The 22,523-nt window shown below is 44.0% G+C and overlaps 1 protein-coding gene across 1 annotated transcript in view; it reads left to right on the top strand.

Annotated features, from left to right (window-relative positions):
* The window catches only part of Frem2 (FRAS1 related extracellular matrix 2), a 148,747-nt gene that overhangs the window by 61,579 nt on the left and 64,645 nt on the right, over positions 1-22,523 (top strand). Inside the window, exons 4-6 of the mRNA XM_006977580.4 lie at positions 3,860-4,090; positions 15,652-15,777; positions 17,836-18,087. Coding sequence (XP_006977642.1) covers positions 3,860-4,090; positions 15,652-15,777; positions 17,836-18,087 — 609 coding nt within the window. The remainder of the gene's footprint in view (positions 1-3,859; positions 4,091-15,651; positions 15,778-17,835; positions 18,088-22,523) is intronic.

Raw genomic sequence — 22,523 nt, 5'->3', positions numbered from 1 at the left:
GCACTCAGGAGGCAGATCCAGGCAGATCTCGGTGAGTTTGAGGCCAGCCTGGTCTACAGAGTGAGTTCCAGGAAAGGCGCAAAGCTACACAGAGAAACCCTGTCTCGAAAAACCAATAAATAAATAAATAAATAGATAGATAGATAGATAGATAGATAGATAGATAGATAGATAGATAGATAGATAAATAAATAACATTAGATCCCTATCAACAGAGACGTCCCTCCACTAAACAGTGTTTCCACCTGCCACGTTTGGACTCTGGATATTAATTATCCTTTGCTTTAAAAACAGGGTTTTTATTTGTGTTATTGTTTAACTTTTGAGAAGAGGCCTGTCCACCGTCAGCCGGGGCAGCACCTCCTAGCCCTTCACCTGCTGCGCGTCCACAAGACCGCTCTTCCCAGTCTGTTTGACTCCTGGAGCGCAGCAGATGTTCTTACCGCTCCCCTTTCTGCAAGGGTTCCCCGGTCTGCACATCCCCATGTTTACTGTCAGCGAGAGGTCAGCTTCAATGGTGCTTTGTGCCTGAAACCACCGGGAATAAACTGTGCTGAGAACGGGGGAGAGCAGAGCACCTCGGCACTGATCAACCATACTTCTATTTGCATCCCGTCCCCACTTTGGCAAGTTTATGTGATTTGAGTTCACAATTATCCCACGGATAACACTGAGAAAGTTAACCATGGAAAAGTATTTGAAAGACTTTCAAGTCTGAAATTTTTTCTCTCTCCTTTTTTTTTTTTAAATTATTCTTCTTCAGTGGAATGCTAATGCATTTTCCTAAGTTCTTTGGCCCAACTCTGGTTTCCTGTGAGTGTGACTACCAGCAAGTCTACAAAGGCTCCATAGCTCTCCTGGGTTCGCCTCACACAGCTACTCAGTAAACTGGGGTGGAAGAAAATTAGAAAGACCCTGTGTGTCCACGTCTCTCTGTATGTCCATGTCTGTCAACATTGAATTTGGCCCTGAAATTATGCCAAGACCTGGATCAGGGGTCAAGTGAAATGCAAAGCTGACTTATAGAAGTCTACAGTGAAGATGTTGGTCCCATAAAATTTCCACTTCCACTTATAGACTTCAGATTGCACTGTAGCTGCAGATAGAATATCACTGGAGTACAATTAGTAAATCAAAAATGATGTAAGACTTGTAAGTACATGTTCCCGGAGCTGACTCTTCATCTTGGAACCCTGTGTTAAATCCTGTTTGCGTTTGCTGCGACAGAACCCCCCACCAAAGCAACTTGAGGGAAGGAGAATCACCCACCAGTGGCAGTGAGTGCAGGAGGCAGGAGTGGCCCCAACTGTGTCGGCAGGAGCAGGAGAGGGCACTGTTCACATCTCGGTTGACCAGAATACAGGAAGTGCTAGCCCAGCCCCAGGGGCAGATATAAGGCCTGACCCTAGTGACCTGCTGCAGCTACCCAAGCCATACAACCTTTAAAATAAAGCCAGCAGATGGGGCCCTCACATTCAAAGCATTAGCTGAGGAGAACACTTCATGTTTAAACCATAACAAGCTTCTTATAATTAAATCTTAAGGTTAACGTGTAATGAGTTTTACTATGGCATTTCTTTTTTTTTCTTTCTTTCTTTTTTCTTCCTTCCTTCCTTCCTTCCTTCCTTCCTTCCTTCCTTCCTTCCTTCCTTCCTTCCTTCCTTCCTTTCTTTCTTTCTTTCTTTCTTTCTTTTTTCTTTTGGTTTTTCAAAACAGGGTTTCTCTGTGTAGTTTTGGTGCCTGTCCTGGATCCTCGCTCTGTAGATCAGGCTGGCCTCAAACTCACAGAAATCTGCCTGGTTCTGCCTCCCGAGTGCTGGGATTAAAGGAGTGCGCCACCACCGCCCGGCTACTATGGCATTTTCATGTATTCATATCATGCTTTGTTCTTGCTCATCTTCTTCTGCTACTGCCCTCTTCCAACCCTCCTTTCTGCTTTCACGTGGTGTGAATTCTGTTACCCTCACTTCCTCTACTCTTTCCTCCTCTCATCCTCTCCTTTATACTTTCCACAGCTTACACACACACACACACACACACACACACACACACACACACACACACACACACACACACACTCCTACCCAGATTTCACATTAAAGAAAACCCATGTGTTTGCCTTTCTGCTTCTTGCGTATTTCCCTTACCGTAACGATTTTCAGTTCTGTCCAGTACATTATCCTGGAACTGTCATGATTCCTTTTTCCTGTGTGGCCGACTGAAATTCCATTGTGTCTGTGAACCACGGTTTCTTTACATCCCATCCTTCTCATGATCAGCTCAGCTGCCTCCATTTCTTAGCAGTAATTACACACGCTGATATCTCTGTGGTATCTAACAAATTCTGACAATGCACTAATGAACTAAACGTGCCTTTGTATTTGATGATAGTCTTTGCCTCTCAAGGCTGTCACTGCCACTAGTTATTAAACCTCTGTTAATGGCAAGAGGCATCCTTAAGTCTACTGAGTGCGTTATCAATCTCTCTCTCTTCTCATAAGCCTTCATTCACTATCTCCCCCAAGACCTTGAGTCCTGACTGTGGCGCTGCATTAGACAATGGGCCTACAAAATGAAAATAGTTGTTAATGTATGCCGAGTCTTTCTCTGTACACGTCAGGACTAGTCCCCAGTACCCTACAGATCTTAACCCCACAAGAAAGATACTTGATATCTTCCACTTCACAGGTGAGCAAAGAGAGAAAATGTGATAGTCCCAACTATTCCAAGTCCCAGGGCCCACTCTGATAACCACTTCACCTGAGTGTCTCATAAACTGGGAGTGGTTAGCATAATAATTGGTTTGCAGTCTATTGCTGGGTGGCTGAGAGGGATGAGGGTCCATTTTCTCAGCCCAAGGGCACCTTGGTTCAGCCCCACACTATCAAGAGCACCTTGCTTTAGCCCTGCACTATTTTTCCATATGAGGGAAGACACAAAAGGAGCTTCATTTGCTAACTGAAGTGAACCGTTGTGGGTGTTTTCAGTAGCAGTGACTGGCATTCGTTATTGCGACCCGTGTTTCATCAGGTGAAGGACTTTGCTGTCCTCTGATAAATGGACCTGAAACTGGAGGCTGTGCCCTGTGTTGGATGAATTCCTTCTTAGCTTTAACTGTCCTTCGATTCTTCTGGAAAGAGTCCATTGCTAATGAAAGGAAATTCAGCCAGGCAGGCAGCAGCTGCCAGAGGCCACCTACAGGGTCCTGCTGGTCCTGCTGGTCCTGCTGTGGTGATTGTGGTGGGTCCAAGGGGCGCTGCCTGCCCCACTGTGTGCACTGGGAGCAGGGCAGTAATGGGAGATCTGCAGAACTCAACCCCACACAGAGCTTTGCTCCTGTTTGGGACCTTTATCTTTTGACATCAAATAAGCCATGCTGTATCTGCTACTGCATATGTGAGATACTTACCTGTCTGGTGTTTTTCTGAGGACTATATGACAAATGCTTTTCACAAAACCTTTATTTCCGTCTTCAGTTTAAGATTAACAGCAGCCTGTGGTATATTCAGATATATTCAGAGTAATCTTTCTTTTCTTTTTTTTCTTTTTTTTTTTTTTTTGGTTTTTGGTTTTTCGAGACAGGGTTTCTCTGTGTACCCTGAAACTAGCTCTGTAGACCAGACTGGCTTCGAACTCACAGAGATCCCCCCTGCCTCTGCCTCTGCCTCCCAAGTGCTGGGATTAAAGGCGCCACCACCATGGGGACAAAGTAATCTTATGTAAGCACGCTAAGGCAATTTTGTTTTGTTTTCGTCTCTGATAGAGATTCAGCAAAGAAGGCAGAGCCCAGCAAGGTAACAAAGAGAGAGGGGGATAGTCCCGTGTATTCTAAGAGGAATGAATTCCGTTGTCTCTGCAGGCATCACCACAAGGGACGGCACTGCGGAAAGAGACAGGGACTTCAAGGGCAAGGCCCAGAAACAGGTGCAGTTCAACCCGGGCCAGACTAGGGCCTCGTGGAGAGTGCGCATCTTGAGCGATGGGGAACATGAGCACTCGGAGACCTTCCAGGTGGTTCTCTCTGAGCCTGTGCTGGCGGTCCTGGAGTTCCCCACAGTGACGACTGTGGAGATCATCGACCCAGGCGATGGTGAGTGTGATCAGCATCTCCCTTATGTCCTTGTTGTTGGGCTTGGAGGACAAAGTGCCTTCCTTATGGAGAAGTTTAAAGTCACTATTTGGACCTTCTATACAGAGAATTTTCTAGATTCTTTAGAATTCTCGGGTATATTGATGGAAAGAGGGAAATGTAACAGTAGTGAAGGGACGCTATGGCTCAGGTAAATTAACTGCAGTAGCACTAATCCTTTCCGTGAGTATCACTCTAGTCTTAGAACCAGTGGTTGGTTCCTCCCGTTTTTGTGGCATCAACTCATTAGCTCTGAAGTCTTTCAGGTGTCTTAGAATATCTTTTTTTGGTTGTGAGCCTAGCCTTAAACGGCTGAGCCATCTCTCCAGCCCTAGAATAACTTTTAAGCAAATGGTTTGAGAGTCAGACCATTCTGGGCTTAATTTGCCCCTGTGTTACATTTTACTCTTTCCACCTGTGAGGTATAGTACTCACCCCTATGTTACCATCCTTCCTCCTTTCTGTGGGGAGCTGTCCCGAGTCACTGCTCTGAATTTCTCTTCGGTGGCTTTCCTTGTCAACGTGTGTACTTGGCTGATGTCGTGAAAATGAACATCAGTGTTCTTGTGAGCTGACCTTTTCCTGCCCCTTACATACAATCCTGGTTTGTCTTGATGTGTATTTGAGTTGGGGGAATACGGGGGTGAGGGGATGCTGGTGTGTGTGTGTGTGTGTGTGTGTGTGTGTGTGTGTGTGTGTGTGTGTGTGTACGGCTTTTTGAGGCCTGGCATTTACACAAACCTCATCGAGACTTCTTAAGTTGAAGTGCTGTCAGAAGCCAGACATGACTTTCTTTTCAACTGCCAGCCTGCTTTATTTTGTCAGTCAGGACATTCTTAACTGTTCTACAAAGATGCAATCTGCTGAGTTCATAAAATGGAGACTCACAGGCAAATCCCTGTGTTAAAAGACTCGGCATAATTAAAGAGGCCGGACCAGAACCAGGGGCTTCCGGCATCCTGAGCCAAACACAAAGCTCCCTTACATTTATAATTTTCATTAAAGAATAATTACCATTAATTGCATCTGCTTTATCTATGAATAAATGATTAATTTTTCTTCTAGTCTGCAGCTTTGGGGAGATGCTTCGATAATAATGCTTTTCTCTTCTAAACAATCCCATGACAAGTTTAATACATTTGAGCTGCTCCATTAGCTTAAGCTGGAAGCTAGCTTTTGAGATTTTATTTGCTATTTAATAAAATTGCTATCATTTACCCTAAGGGATAAGACTTAAACTGATTTCTGCATTCCTAACCATAAGGTAAGCTATTTCTCTCTACCAGTGACATGTCTAAGCAATGGTATTTCAAAACAAAGGAAACACACCACTTGGAAACATATACACATACATACACCCTGGACCTCACATATTCATAATTATGCTATTATATTCTATATATTCATTTATAGCTTTTAATTGAATGGTTGTGATTTAAGGAAGAATTTAAACTATTGTTTACTGTACTCCATACATTAGCATCTATATTCTCTTGTAAACACACACCCTTTATTGCTTGTTTGTTTAATGTGAAGCCATACTCAGTGTAGCATGGATAATGTCTAATTCTTCCCCTGCCTGCCTGTATCTGCAGCCCAATGTCACCAGTACTGATCCTCCACCTCCACCTCAAGACTAGGTCCAGTCCTCATGTGCCCGTGGCATCCATGCTGTAGCAGCCTTGAGTGGCAGATACCAGTGAGGGTGCTCCAGGACTCCCCTGAGAAATTGGGGATGGCCGTGAACACAGTAAGAGTACATCTCCAAAATATTCAGATAGCTGGCTCCTGCCCTGTCCCTTGGAATCAGACTATCCAGAGGCAATTTAACCATCCGAAGGGGGAGGGTGGAGAAGGACTGGAACATTCTGCTGTGGGTGGAGAGTGGCAACCCCCTAGACTAATAGATGCACATGCTTATTGAACATATCAATAAATTCAGTTTCCTTGTAACTCGAAGCCTGTAATTCAAAGAGGAAAACTGGAATAAATGAGAGTAGACTCCCCAACAGCTACAGTAATGTCTCTGCCAAATTCACCGTGTTGCCAGATGTTCATGGTCCGTGGGGCGCCGCCCATGAGAAGGCAGTCATCTGAGTACATTACTCCAGTCTCACTCACCGTTTCTACTCTTCTGCTGACCTTTTCTGTCTGAGTTTATTCACAGTATTATTCTGTTTTACATGGAAAGTTCAAGCAGGGAGGGGATTTAACACACTGAACTTCTTTTCTGGACACGAAGATTGAGAAAAAGTTATCCCTCAGTCTCCTCAGAAGGTAGTCATGTGGGGGGCTCTTTTGGTTTTTTTCCCTCTGGCATCGACAGAGATGGTGGGATGCTCTTTGGATGAAGGAGAGGCCTCTAATTATGGCCAGTGTGAGCAACTGTCTTCTATTGAGAGAGCCATCTTTTCTGGGCTGGACTGTGAGCACAAATCATCCCTGTCAATTTCCAGGAGTCAGGGGAACCTGAAGGGGGCATTTGAAGTCACTGCTATTCTCCTTCATCTCATCACCATCCCCACCCCACAGGAGTCCCAGTGATGTATTCTACAGCAGGGCAAAATGGCAGCCGCACCACCAACCTGCCCTTCTGCTGGGTGCTTTCTCTGGGCCCGGCAAGGCATCAAGAGCTTGGCAACTTTATCTCGTTCCAAAACTGAGATTCTAATTCTGTGGCAGTTTGTCAGTGAGCTCTCTGGGGCTCAAGGAATTTACTTCCAGTCTCCGAGCCAATGCGTATTCGAGGCAATGTTTAAAAAGGAAAAGTATTAAAACGGATGTGTGGATGGATGTATTTCATGTGTTTCTCCTCCTTAACTCCCTCTTTCTCCCTTGAGCTATCAGCTTTCATCATTTCACGCCACCAGAAATGAAGCGACATTTCCAATGGCAGTCAGTGTGCTTTGCAAATGCAGCAGTGGTACAGTTGTCCACGTAGGTCACGTTCCACAGTAATTCCTAGTTGCTTACTGTTTCCACTTTCTGTGTAAAATCTGGGATGGATTAGCATCCGAGAATAAACCCAAATGTTCTAAAAAACAAAACCAAACAAAAAATGAGAGCACTTTAGTCCTTGTATTCCACACCTGTGTAGTCAAAGGTTTACTGAGCAGCAGCAGCTCAGTATGCCGGGAATTCTGCTAAGTACTGGAGATGTAGGTGAGACAGTGTGGGTGCCCAGGGAGTGCTGGGATCTTGGGACCACATTCTGTTGGCTAATAGTATAGAGAGCTGTGTGCTCTGACAAATAACATGAGCCATAGAAGGAACAGCTAGCCCATTTTAATTTTTTTTTTGGGGGGGGAGATTTATTTATTTATTTTTTATGTATGCTTGGCCTGCATGCATGTATGTGCATCACATCCACAAAGTGCTCATGGAAGCCAGAAAGAGGGCATCAGATGCCCCAGAACTGGGGTTACAGATGGTTGTGAGTCACCATGTGGATGCTGGGAACTGAACCCAGGTTCTCTGGAAGAGCAGCCAGTGCTCTTAATAGCATTGAGCCCTTGCTCCGGCCTTCACCCAGTTTTGAGAGGTTTTCAGGATAATAATTCTTAGGGTTCTGTCTATTAAATTCTGTATTTCAATAATACCACTGTTTCTTAATCTTAGCACCATACAGACATTGACTGGTAGTACACCCTTTGTTTCTGTTAAAGGAAAATACAAAAGAGCTAAACTTTAAAAAAAAAAATAGATCCTGTTTCTCTTTTTATTTCTTAATCTCTACTCAGAATAAAATGAATTTTTATAAATATTTACTGGGAGACCACAACCTCAAATATTCAAGTACAAATACATAAAGAAAAATATAGAAAGTCCATTATGTAGGATTATTTTGCTTATTACACCTGAAAGGCTTGTAAAATTGTATTGATCAAGTCATTTTGATATTTCCCTCATTATATGTAATCATGAGTAAGTAGATCAATTATTCCATTTCTATAAATGTTTTTGGTAGAATCAAATTGAGTTACTGCCTAATATTATAAAAATAAGCATGGCTGGAGAGATGGCTCGGCAGTTAATAGTACTTACTGCTCTTGCACAGGACCTGGGTTCAACTCCCAGCACCAACATGGTGGCTCACAACCACCTGTAACTCCAGTTCCAGGGGATCTGATGCCAACTTCTGGCCCCCATCGGCTCCTGCATGCATATGGTACACGTATGTACATGCAGGCAAAACATTCATACACATTTTAAAACGTAAAGATTGTCAAGTCATTGTAAGCAAGTTTGAAAGGATAATATTTGGATCTTCTCCTGTCCTGATGTGAACTTGTATCACATCATATGTGAGTTAGGCTCACTGATTTCATCTGCTTCTTTGCCAAGCGCCTGTTAAAAAATGGTCTGCATTGAGTTGGTTCACTTTAGAAGAAAATAAACAAATAATGAAGTGTACAAGAAATGTCAAAGTTCAAACATCAATGACAGTATTCAGACACTTCTGCACTGAGGACACTTGTTGGCTGGTCTAAAGGCCCCACAGTGGCCTGAAGATGTACCGGAATGCCTTCTGGGCTGTTTTCAAACATGCCAGATTCCTTCAAGGGTGGACACTCACTGCTTTCATTCACACCCCAAGTTCTCTTCCTCTTCGTCTATTATGACAGATTTTTAGAAGATAATTTGTTCTGTCATGTTTCTAGTTTTTTTTTTTCCATCTGTACAGTGTCATGGAGAGAGAGGACAGGATGAACATTATCTCTCAACTGTGGCTACAGCTTTACTTCTGAGAATTGAAGTCATTTTTCTTGTTGTTTTTTTCCAAGTTGCAGCATAGTCAAAATTAAAAATAAAACCCACAGTTACAAAGCAGAGTTCTCGTGATGGTGTAGTCATATTGATGGATCAAGGATGCATTCATTCTATTCAGGTTTCTCTTTCAAAATAAAACATATTCACATTTGCCTGAAAGTGGGAAAACAACTCACATTTATTGTCAGAAAGATAATTCAATATGGTCCTCAGAGTGGCAAACAGGAGGGGTGTGAGGGGCCAAAGGGACCCTAGACGTTCTGGTTTTTCTCTGCAAGCCTGAAACTGGCAAGAAGTAAAGGGCGTTCATTTTTTCAGTCTATTGCTAGCATTTGAGAACACGACTCCGCAGTTCCTTTTTTCCTACTGGCTTCCATTTGCCTCTTGAGAACTTGCTAATCCCATGACTTAGCCCTCGCTTCTTCCTTTCTAGACACTGCAATAGTTCCAGTCTGTCGTGTGAATGGGATTTCACATGGGTCCTTTTTTTTGTTTTGTTTTGTTTTGTTTTTTGTTTGTTTGTTTGTTTGTTTGTTTGTTTGTTTGTTTGTTTGTTTTTTGAGACAGGGTTTCTTTGTGTAGCTTTGTGCCTTTCCTGGAACTCATTCTGTAGACCAGGCTGACCTTGAACTCACAGAGATCTGCCTGGCTCTGCCTCCCGAGTGCTGGGATTAAAGGTGTGTGCCACCACCTGGCACACATGGGTACTTTTATGATATATGTTTGTGTATGCTCTCTGTCTATTGTAATGTATGCTACTCATGTTATTTCCTTTCAGCATTTTGTATGTATGCAATTATATACATTAATAGAAAATGTGTAGGAAGCTCTCAGCTCTTTAAAGGAACCGTCTAGGTACTTGCATCCTTTTAGCCTTCCTCCCTCTCCCTGCCTTTTCTCCACCCTAACCGGGCTGTGTACCTCTGGATAGCAGGTTAGTGTTTCCCTTTGCTCGTGTGTTATCGGTGCCTCTCTCACCCTGCATGGCTTCCTGTGGGGAGAACACTGGGCAACCATGGTGGTTATGAACAAGTACTCTAAGATGGCTTGTCTGAGTTCAGATGCAGTGTCAGTACCTCCCCACCTGACCTTCAGCAGGTAATTTGGTGTGTGTGTGTGTGTGTGTGTGTGTGTGTGTGTGTGTGTGTGTGTGTGCTGTATCCTAGGAGCTAAAATGGCCTTGGCAAATAGTAAGACTCTGTTGCTGTTAGCTAACTACATTGAAAGACAGAGGCAAGTGTTCTTCAACACTTCACTCATAAAGCCTTGTGCTTACTTGAGGCAACCTGTCTGTGTATACACTTCTACTGTATATGCAAAGCAAAGTTGGAAAATCATGTTAACCTAAATGGCAACCGGAGAAATCATTCAATTGCCTTTATGATATGCTTTCCTAGTTTCTCCCACAGGTTACATATTTATGTGAAAAACTAGATCAACAGACGATGTGAACTTGATGTGGGCATATTTACTCTCTGTCAATTCAACTGTAGGAAGGAATTCCAGGTCTGAGGCCCTTGTGCAGACACACAGCTTTCTTCTCTCTTCACAGTTCAAGCCCATAGGCACTGGAGAGAAGTCCTGACTTGTGTGATCCAGTGTGCTTGGGTCATGGGCTGCAGAAGGAACCCAACCTTAAGTCCCCCAGGTTTAAATCCATGGGGCTGCTTAATTAAAACCCTGCATGTACAGCTTCCCTCAGAACACACTTGAAAACAAAACTGGCCAGGGCAAATTTGCAGTGTAGAATGGATGTTGCCTGATTAACCTTGGTTTAATCAGCTCTGGCATCTGTAACAAAATATCATGGATTGGGTGACTTTAATATAACAGATAATAACATGTATCTGTTCCTCACAGTTGTGAGGGATTAAGAATCTGAGCTCAAGGTGCAGGGCTAGGAGCAGAGGGCTGGCTTAGCATGGTTGAGACCCTGACTCCAGCTTCAGCAATGATAAAACAAGACAAACAGATCAAGCTTGGGCTAGCATTCTCAGTTCCTGGTGAGGGTCCTCCAGGCTTCCAGACATTCACCTCCTGGGTGTGTCCTCAGGGTATCGCTCAGCATTCCTTGCCTGCTGATTGAGAGACGGAGAGCTTTGCATTGCTTTTATAAGAACATTAATCCCTTATGGGGCCTCCACACTCATGACCTTGAGTCTACATACCTCTTAAGGCCCATCTCCTCCATCGTCACATTCAACCTAGGAATTTAGAGGTACACAAACACAGCACATAGCAAGCTTTGGGTACTGTTTCATAGAAAGGCCACAGCGAATGCGGCCTGAAGACTTCAAGTCAGTGACCCCCAAGTGAATTCCTGTGAGTCCACGGAAAGGGGTTCCTGAGATTCACTGGATAGTTTAAAGTTGCTTAGCACTTCTTGTGGCTTTGCACGAAAATCAAGATAATGTTTTTGCTAAAATATTGTATTTGGAAAATCTTATATTTGGAAAATTTAATAATTATAGCTGTAGTTCTTTTTTATTTTTATTTTATTGGTATTTTGCCTGTATATATGTCTGTGTGAGGGTGTTGAATCCTGGAGTTACAGACAGTTGTGAGCTGCCATGTGGGTGCTGGAAACTGAACTCGGGTCCTCTGGAAGAGCAGTCAGTGCTCTTAACCCCTGAACCAGCTCTCCAGCCCCTATAAGCTGTAACTTTTACCACTGTGGATACTTGTCTTAAAAATAAACCGGTGAAGACGCTTCTCAAGTTGCCACTTGGCTCCCCACTAGAGCAGGGCTGCTTAGGGCAATGCCCTCTTCCCCATGAGCTGCTCCTTCAGGCTGCTGCCCTGTACCCTGTACAAAGTGCTGGTGAAGATAACCGAATTCTAGTGCCTTTCCATGGAGTCTGATCTCAGTTCTCTGCTTGCTAGATTCCTCAGAAGTATTTGGAACAGCCGCCCTCTCCCTCTTTCTTAACACACACAGTATATCGTGGTCCTTCTCAGCCTCTGGTTTCCAGGCTTTTTATCTCTGGCCCACGGTCTTCATCTTCAGTCCCTCCAGATGTGGCCATACTCTGACTGGTGGCTGCATATATCACACACCTGTATTTTTCCAGTCTGACCTCTCCACCAAAACCCAAGACTGTATGCCCAAAAGGCCACTTTGACTTTGCCACTTGGTTACTGAAAGGACATCTCAGTTTTAGCCTGCCCAAAATGTAACTCCAGGTTCCCAAATCCGACCTCCATATAGTGTTCCCCACTTTTACAAACAGCAGCTTCATCTGTAAAAGACTGACTATGCTCTGAGTCATCCTGGGTTCCTCGGGTTCTTTCCCATACCTGAGAAAATGTCATCTGAACACTCTTGTGAGTCTTTGTTTATGATACATTCATCTTGAATCCACATCCATATCCACAAGTATCAACTTCTGTTATCTCCTGGTCCTCCCGGTTTATGATCTCCTGCCTGGGTGGTTGCAAAGTCTTAACACCAAGGGCTTCATTTCAGCTTCTCCTGCTTCATGTCTATCATGCAGCAACTGAATCTTAAGTTCATAAAATGCATCAGAGTGCAGCGTCACCAATGTCTAATGTCTTCTAAGGAATTCACCTAGAGATACTGGATGTGCAGAGAAGACTAGACTGCATGTTAACAGCTGTGACCCACTCTCTATAGCATCCAGGAAGCCAAACAACCCTGTAGCGGAAGCCCAATATGGTCGGCACTTGAGCTAACCCTTTCCCTGATTGTTGTCCCTAATTCTAATTCTGGGCCAGTCTGAAAATCCCAGATGTGCACAGCCCCGTAGGATGTCCTCCTTCCCGCTCACACACTACAGCTTCCCATGCCACACAGCCTCCCATCACGGCATACCCAAGTCTTCCTTTCTTTCCCACTATTACATGGTCCCACTCCTCTGCCTGCTTTCAAGTCTGTCTAAACACAAATGAAGAGCTGGGGACATAGGTATATGGTAGACCGCTTGCCAATTGCACTGGCTAGTATTTTTTCAACTCAACATGAGCCAGAGTCGTTTGGGAAGAGGGAGCCTCATCTGAGAAAATGTCTCCATCAGATTAGCCTGTGGGCAAGCCTGTGGTACATTTTATCTATCTATCTATCTATCTATCTATCTATCTATCTATCTATCTATCTATCTATCTATCTATCTATTTATGTGGGAGAGCCTACTTCATTGTGGGCAGTGCCCACATAACCCTAGTCAGGTGGTCCTAAGTTGTACGACAAAGCAGATTGAGCAAGCCATGGGAGTAAGCAACGTTCCTCCATGGCCTCTGCTTCATTCCTGCCTCCAGGTTCCTGCCTTGAGTTTCTGCCTTGACTTCCCCCAGAGATGGAGTGTGACCTGAGAGTTGTAAGCTGAAATAAACCCTTTCCTCCTCAAGTTGCTTTTGGTCATTATCACAGCGACATAAATCCTAATTAAGACCCTGACTAGTCACAGAACACTGTAGAAAAAAAAAAAAAAAAAAAAAAACAAGAACAATAAGGGTCAAGGTGACTGCATTGCTCTAACGAGCTCTAATAATTGCTTATTCTCATCCAGCTCATTGGGTGGCTTTCTTTAGTTCCACACCCTAACCAGAGTGAACATTGCAGTCCTTCTAGCATCTCTGGAGGAGTCTCTGAGATCTGCACACCCACCCCACTGCACCCTCCTCAGCCTCATGTCTGCCCTTCTCCTTGCCCGCATGCTTCAACACGTGGCCCTCTGCCTGCTCCCTACCCTCTCTCAGCACATCCTGCTCTTGGGTTCTTTTCACAAGCAATCCTTTTTTGTGGAATTCTCTGCTCTTCACTTAGACATCTCAACAACCTCCCCATCTCAGCTCAACTGTACCAGAAACACTTTCTGTGACTTTCCTAAGTAATGTAGACCACCCAGCATGCTTGTCCCCAGACACTTGCCTTCTTTCTGTCACATCGTCCCCAATATCTTCTTATGTATTTGGTTATTTTCTTCCTACTTCCAGTCCCTCGGTAGGTAGAAAGAAAAACTCCATGAGGGCACACGTTTCCTGTACTTCTGCACCATGGTGCCCGGCAAGTTGAAATCAGTCTTTAGCAAATGAATGGTTCGTTCTAAGATGGGGGCATTCTAAAAGTGAATGTATCGGTGAGAGTCTTGGATGAGAACAAATGACACTGGAAAAATTAGTCACTTCAAAAGCACTTCATCATCTGAGCTGGAGAGATGGCTCAGAGGTTAAGAGCACTGACTGCTCTTCCAGAGGTCCTGAGTTCAATTCCCAGCAACCACATGGTGGCTCACAACCATCTATAATGAGATCTGGTGCCCTCTTCTGACCTGCAGTCATACATGCTGTATACATAATAAATAAATAAATCTTTTTAAAAAATTTTTAAAAAGCACTTCATCTCATGATTGCTTTACAAAGGTTGGGGCAGGATCTACAACCCAAGCATGTAAAGAGCCCCTAGGGCAGTGAGGGCCAGTGCCATACCACCTCTAGGTCTGGAGAGGGTTGCACATGCCTCTGGATATCTGAGAGTTGCTGGGAAAATGAACTCATGGGCTCTTAAATTGTTTCTAAGTTTTCATGTAGGTGTATCTATTTTTGCATATGTGCATGCATATGTGTGTGATGTTCAAGGAAGCAAGGTGTCAAATCCCCTGGAGCTAGAGTTACAGGATGCCATAAAAGTGTTAGGAACTGAACCCTGACCTCTCTGCAAGAGCAGCAACCACGGAACCATTGCTGGGTTTTGTCCTGCAAGCCCCTTCCTGAAGGCCCTTCCCCTTTGGCCGAGCCGCCAGAATCCTCAGCATCAGGGAGCTCTCACCCTTCACACCCTCAGCCACAGGGCAGGGTGGACTGTGCATCTGAACTGTGGAGGCTATTCTAGAGTCTTTCATAGTCTCCAGAAGAATTGTGCTTACTGTTCTAAAGATAATCAGGAAATGTGTTCTGTGTGGATGTTAAGGCTTTCAGGGAAACAGGCTTCCAGAGAAATACCACAATCTGTTTTGGGTTTATAATGTCAAACTATTGAACTAAATCATCGTGAAAGTTTTACACAATAGATCTATTTTTAACAATTTAATTATGCTACTTGTACTACTTAATGTACCTTTCATCTATGTTAAAAATGAATCACTGAGACTTATAATGTTATATAAACATAGCTTTTATGTCACGAGTAATTGCTCTCCTGCTGGGGAGGAAAGAGCACTAGAGAGGTGTTCTTATTGCTTATGATAAAGACACTTGGGAACTCTAAAGGAACTGCTGTGTGAAAACAGTTGGACAAATATACTGTTACATTTTTAATCTATATTGTTACATTCTTAATCACCAATCATCCAAAAGGAAGCCTTCTGGATAAGAATCATGATAGAGTAGACATCACTGGATCTGAGTTCCAATCCTGACTAATGAGCATACTCGGGAGCCAAGTTCAACTGTATGAACCCGGGGCCCTGCAAAGTAGGGCATTTCCACCTTTTGTGTTACACCGGGCGGGGGGGGGGGGGGGGGGCGGAGACGTCGGCTGTAACAGGAAGAAAGAAGTAGAGCGACAAGAACTGTGCAGAGGTATTTATGGAGAAGAAAGAGGTGACTGGGGATAGAAGCCATGCTGAGTTCTGTATAGGTGTTCAATCCCCTCCCCCACCCTTCCTCTGGCACTGTAATTCTAAAAAAGAAAAGAAAAAAACTAGAGAAATTTTAAGTTTCTGAGAAAGGAAACTCAGACCAAAAAAAAGGGAGGGGAAAAAGTTATAGTGACTGTAATTGTGTTTTCTCTTTAGAATCAACCGTGTTCATTCCCCAGTCGGAATACTCCGTTGAAGAAGACGTGGGCGAGCTGTTCATTCCCATCAGGAGAAGCGGAGATGTCAGCCGAGAGCTGATGGTGATCTGCTACACAGAGCAAGGTAACGCCATTGCTGAGCAACGTGAGCTAGCCTGCAGGGTGCCTATCAGCCGCTTCCGCCGCCGTGGAGCCCTGAAGGGTGCGCTTTGTTGCAGGGTTTTTCACAGACACTGAAGAACCGCACATTAAGACATTAAGAACTGTGCTTCGGGATTGGATTTCTAGGGGCTTCTTTGCGCCAGTCTGGCAGGAAACTGCTGCTTCTTCCCTGGGGCATTGGTCACTTAGTTCAATTGAAGATGGCAGGGAACTGAGGCCCACCCAAAACCTTCCAAGTCAAAGAGGGCTGTTTAGAGGTGGGGTCTGGTCTGTGATGCATGCCGCCTTGCAATTCTAGCATTCTAAGACAGCCTGATGCAGATGAAAGTTTCAGTCCTGCCAGGTCCCACAGCTGTTCAGTCCCAAATAAACACACAGAGGCTTATATTAATTATAAACTGTTTGGCCTATTGCTCAGGCTTATAACTAACTAGCTCTTATGCTTAAATTAACCCATAATTCTTGTCTATGTTTGGCCACGTAGCTTGCTACGTTTTCTAAGTCCAGCATTCTCCTCTTACTTCCTCTGTGTCTGGCTGGCAACTCCTCTGCCTTTCCTCTTCACAACCTTCTCCTAGTCTGGTTGCCCTGCCTACACTTCCTGCCAGGCTCCTGGCCAATCAGCGTTTTATTAAACCAATAGGCATGACAGTATACAAGAGCATTATCCCATGGCAGCCTGGACTGTCTCAGCATACCAGAGCCTTCAAACAAAGCTCAGTGGCTTCTCTACAATGCCAAAGGCTGTGAGTTTGGTCCTCAGCACAAGAAAAAAGAGAAAGAGAGGGCCAAATTGATGCATATTTGAGGAGGCTACACTAATTTAAATCTGATTTGACTGATAACATCCGAGCCTTAATGGTTTACCTCTGTTAAATGTCAAGGTCCATGAGATCATAAACGGGGGGGGGGGGGGGGGGGGGGGGAAGTATAGTTGAATCAAAAACCAAAACTGATATGTTTGTGCCTTTTATATGTGATTGTAGAATTTTATTAAACTGAAGGAGTTATAGACAAATCACTATCAACTGGAAATAGATCAATGAATTATAGACAGATCATTATCAATTGGAAATGGATCTAAACTTATCTGAATTTTTCCTGAAGATACCTTCTTAGAGTATATAAGAAAGTGTATGTTGATGGTTAAGTAACCATGTGAGGGATATATGCAGATTTCCATTTGAAGTCAATGGATTTCACTAAGCATACAGTTTTTGACATAATTAGTGCTGAAATGACCAGGATAAGTAGTCCAACATGTTGATGTTTGACTCATGAATTTAGAGCACTGATTGAAAGCCATATGTATCTTCTTGAAGTGCTTCAAGGCTTCCATAAGCATTAAACTCAATTTTAAAAATGCTCTCAACTTTAAAGAACAGTAAATGAATATTTAAAATTTTTAAACTAGTCAATAATCATTGCAAAGAAATTTCAAAGTACTGTTTTGCTTCTATGTAAGCATCTCATGAAAGGTGAATTTGCATAATGCAAATTTAAGATTAATATTCCAAAGTCATCAACATGCCAAACAGTTTTCTAGAAAGAAACAATGGAAAAGAAAAAGTTGCATATGCTGTTGTTGTCAGGTCAGGCTTTCACAGAAATTTCTATTAATATATGTGTAATCTGAAAAGCAGTCTTGGGACTCTTAACTGAATGCCTCACTTCCCCAAAGCCTAAAACCCAGGAGACGGATGGACGGACTAGGCAAGCCGAGAAAGCATGTGCCCTCAGCCTGGACATGGGAAACATTTGAATAGTGGGAGGTATTATCTTCCCTGCTGTGTTGATTTGAAAGCTTGTTGGAAGGAAGGCAGGAGAAAACACTGGAAAGCCAGTATTTGCCATGTGTGCTGTCATTCTGAAGGAGATCTGTGATTCTAGAACACTGCAGTTACCAGTGCAATTCTGGGATGTTTCAATATATAGTTGCAAATGTTAAATACTGAAAATGAAAACGTGTTTGGAACCTGTGGCCTAACGCTGAAGTCCTTTGGGTTCTCTTGGCCCCTAGGGACAGCAACCAGCACTGTGCGGACCTCGGTGCTGTCTTACTCCGACTACATCTCCAGACCCGAGGACCACAGCAGTGTGGTCCGCTTTGACAAAGATGAGCGTGAGAAAATGTGCCGTGTGGTAATAATTGATGACTCCCTGTACGAGGAGGAGGAGACGTTTCAGGTCCTTTTGAGCATGCCCATGGGCGGGAGGATTGGTGACAAGTTTCCAGGAGCCAAGGTGACCATCCTCACAGACAAGGATGATGGTGAGTTTTGACTGACCCTACCTATGGTGGCAATGCCAGACATGACTTTCTATAGAGAAAAAAATAGAAATCAAATAGAATGATGGGGTGCACGTTGATTCTCTGCTGGGTTTTATGGTGACTAAGGTTCATCGATCTTTGGCTACATCAATCATCCTTCTTTCCTGATGTAAATGTTTCCATGTCCGGTTTCCTCTCCAGGTTCTCTTACAGAGCAACTTACCAGTAGGTAGTTATAATCAACTTCCATGGTGAAGAATCAGTGTCATTTAAATAAGCTTCATTGATTGATTGCCTTCTTTTTCCTACCTTTAATCCAAGTGTTCGGGTCTGTTTTTCAAAGAAACTCATAAGAAGGGCTATCAAATGAATCACTGGGTGGGTAACAAATATATTGAAAGTCAAGTCCCAAGACAAGAGGAGTTGATATACTAGACCACTGTTCCCCAGGGAAACCAAGTTCCCGTGAAGCGACACTCTGAAAAAACATTTGCGATTTCCCATGAGGAGAGAGAGAGCAGGGATAGAATGCAATGGTCTTGTGATCCATGCAAAGGGCGGAAGCAGATGGCATTGTCCTCCCCTCCAACGGGCGGTTTTCTGTCTCCTTCCCATGTTCCCCACGACAGATCAAAGAGGATGCGCCTTGCTCTTGGAAGGAAGCTGCAGGCGCATCAAAGGCCCAAATAATCTTAAAACTCAGGAAATTGAAAACAACCTGCCAAGAAAGGTCATGGGTAACTAAGGTGAGGAAGAAAGTGTGAGACAAAGCTGGTCAGATGTCCCCCCACCCCTCAACCTGTGCCCTGTACAGTCTTTGTTTTCTCCTCTAACAGTCCTCTGAATTATAGAATGACACCCTTTTGCAATGGGAAAGGTTTAAAAACAGTGATCATAAATTCAGGAGTGACTTTTGACAAGAAGGCATAGAAGAAAACTCTCCTAGTTGAGATAACACCTTTCATTTTTAAAAATGTTCCTCTAGCGCTTCGTTTAGTAAAGTATCCTGTATTTATTTATTTTTAATTTTTTTAAATTATACGTATGAAGGTGTGCCTCAGTACAGGTCCTTAAGGAAGCCAGAAAGTGGTGGTCGGGTCCCCCAGAGCTGTAGTTATAGTGGATATAAAAGGATATGAGCAGCTCTTCTAAGTGCTGGGAACTGAACTTGGATCCTCTGCAAAAGCAAAGTGCATCATAACCACTGAGCCATCTACTCAGCCATGTTACATATTTAAATGAAGCATAGAAATTTTTATTTCAAATTGAATCATTCTTAGAGAGCCAGTATTTTAGATGTCCAAAATAAATCTAAGAATTTGCATCAAATTCCCATGCATCATCTGGCAAGCTCTTTTTCTTGCTCTATTGTAATGGTTTAGATAGAGCAGGACTTAATTTAAAAATGGTATGGACTGCCAGGCGGTGGTGGCGCACGCCTTTAATCCCAGCACTCGGGAGGCAGAGCCAGGCGGATCTCTGTGAGTTCGAGGCCAGCTTGGGCTACCAAGTGAGCTCCAGGAAAGGCGCAAAGCTACACAGAGAAACCCTGTCTCAAAAAACAAAACAAAACAAAACAAAACAAAAAAATGGTATGGGCTTATTATGACATGCACATGGGAAAAAAATGCATGGGGGGAAAGTTCACATATGTGTCACTCGATCTTAACAAGAACCAAGAGTGGTATTCTTCCCCAGTTCCGTGGGTAAGATAAAAGTTTAGATGTGTGAGGTAACTGGCTTGTGTTTACACAGTAAGTACACACACACAGGGAAGTGGCACTGGACTCTACATGCATGTACCTTCTGTTAAGATGATAAGCAGTACTGGTTACCTTGCAGAAAGGTCTCGAGCCACAGCAAAACCCAGTATCAGTTTTATTAGGAGGGGCGGGAGGATGGGGAGGAACAGAAGAACCAGGCCTAGGGCAGAGAGAGGGAAAGAAAGATAGTGGGGGGGGCGGGGGGGGCGGAGAGAACAGAGAAGGGAGAAGGGAAGTTCTGTGTCTGGCTTTTTAAGGAGCAGGTGGGCTTATGGAGCTATGCCAGGCATGCACTGAATGTGTGACCACGCCACGTGCATATACTCATCAGCACACATTAATGACGTAAGATGCAGGACCCTTTGCTTAGCTCCTGAACTGTGCATGTGTGGTCATGCAGCTGGAGTGAGGGCAGAATTCTAACACCTTCCATGCACTGTTTTCTGGAAAATACCTTCTGGGGTGAGGTCAAGAACCATTGCCAGAGTACTACTGTTTAGTATTTTGCAGACTATTTATTCTGTGAACCTTGGCACTGAAGGGTTAAGGTTTGAGGCTCTGGGTCACAGACAAACATTGTGCCTCCTCCTCCAATAGCTCTGAAACCACCATCAGATCTGTCTGCAGCCTGCGGTCTCCACCTGTCTCTCCCTTCCACTCCTGCATTGCTCCCCTAAATCAGACAGGCCGTTTTCTTTCTTTATAAGTCTTAGAAATGCCTTCATTAAAACAAGCCCTGTTTCTAGGTGAATGCTTTATTTTCAATCTTGAGAAACTTTCAAAATTCCTTTGACCTACAAGGAAAGGATGATCCCTGGCTCCTGTAAGCCAGTAGATAGAACAAGGTACCCCAAGACTTCATTTTCTCACCCCAGGGTTCAAGTTCAGATGTCCACATGGTATTCAGCTCAGCAAGAACTCACTTCAGCATAGGTAAAATAATAAGCTTGATAACTTCATCTTTCAGTTCTTCGGGGAAGCTTTCAGAAATACTCAAACGATGATGTCCAGTAGCAGGCACTCCACCAAATGGTACCCAAAAGATATGACGTTTCAGCACTGTGCTATGACTCATTCATCAGATGTCGGCCCTTCTTAAGACTGATAGACTGACCTTCAGCCACTGAGGCCTGCACTTAGGGCCCCTATCAGTGAGTTTTCATTCACTCACGGAAGTTTGCTTTTTCTCTAGACTATTCTTGATAGAATGTTGTCTGTGCCTTCTGCCATATAGGACCTTAGTGTGGTGTTGGATGGAAACACAAAAACATGTACCTGTATCTATCCCTATCTATGTATCTATCTCTGTATCTGTGTGTCTATGTATCTAACTATGTATGTATGTATTTATATATTTATGTATGTATGTATGTATGTATCTATCTATCTATCTATCTATCGTGTGTGTGTGTGTGTGTGTGTGTGTGTGTGTGTGGTGTGTGTGTGTGTGTGTGTGTGGTGTGTGTGTGTGTGTGTGTGTGTGTGTGTGTGTGTGTAGTTTGGTTTGAAGGAAAATACTTGAAATAGTCAATGTGGGGTCCATGATTCTATACCCGCAAAAGAAGAAGATGTGAGAAGTTACAGGCAGATGGATATTCTTTGTGCACTCTGTGCCAGATTTTGAAAACACCCAGACAAGCAAACAGCAAGAGTAAAATGCCACAGCAGCCGTGCCTGTGTCTGCGGAAATGGGCACAACAGATGAGGCATTAAAGTAGCTGATTTCGGTTTTTTGAGTCAGGGTTTCTTTGTGTAGCCCTGGCTGTCCTGGAACTCATTCTGTAGATCAGGCTGTCCTCGAACTCAGAGATCTGCCTGCCTCTGCCTCCCAAGTGCTGGGATTTAAGGCGTGTGCCACCACCCCCTGACTAGCTGACTGTTTCTTAATGAGGAAATAGTCCATGTAATTTTGTAACTCAGGGAACTCTGAATGTTTGGAAGCAAAATTGTCCCTCTGTGACATTATAAATAGGAATTTTTGTGTCCACTGAGTGGAAGATGGAGATGGGGATGGTGGGGACTTCCAGGCAAAAGCCTGAACATCTCCACTAGGACCAGCACTCTTCGAGCTGGTGACGTTTAGCTGTAGGGATGTAGGATGGCGGCCACAGGGCTACAGAAACACATCTGTAGTCTAAATCTGCACTGCATCACTAAGAAGCAGCTAAACCTGCTATTTGAAAGAGCTGACATGTTACAAATGGGTGATGTGTCTGAGGTTAGGAACATGCAGGCCTCCTGTGCATCCGTCGGCGTCCTCGGCGTCCTGTCAAGTTATGATTAATACCGAGAGATTGGTTCCTTACAAAAAGCATTGATTCAGCACTAACAACGACTTTGCTGTCGGTCTTTGGAGTACATGAAGGACCGCTGAAGCTGAATTCACGGTCTGCCTTTGTGTGACAGCCGTCAGGGGGCTTCCCTGAAGTGACTGTCTTGCTTGACGACCCTGGAAAAGTTACTGCGCCAGACTGAAAGTAGGGGCTTGTGAACAGCTGCGGAATGAGCCCTGCGGTAACTGAAACCCAGTCCAGGGCTTCTCAGCAGCTCAGGACATTAGACTCAAAAGCGGAAACATGCTGTAGAAGAAAATGTTTTATGCTGGAAAAATGCATCATGTGGGTAAACTGGTTTGCATTTGGGCAAAGCTGAAAGACCTGCTTGCTTCCTTTG

Source organism: Peromyscus maniculatus, chromosome 6 (assembly GCF_049852395.1).
Source record: "Peromyscus maniculatus bairdii isolate BWxNUB_F1_BW_parent chromosome 6, HU_Pman_BW_mat_3.1, whole genome shotgun sequence".
Taxonomy (NCBI): Eukaryota; Metazoa; Chordata; class Mammalia; order Rodentia; family Cricetidae; genus Peromyscus; species Peromyscus maniculatus.
Note: the sequence above shows the minus strand (reverse complement) of the source record. Positions and strands in the feature narration are given on the sequence as shown.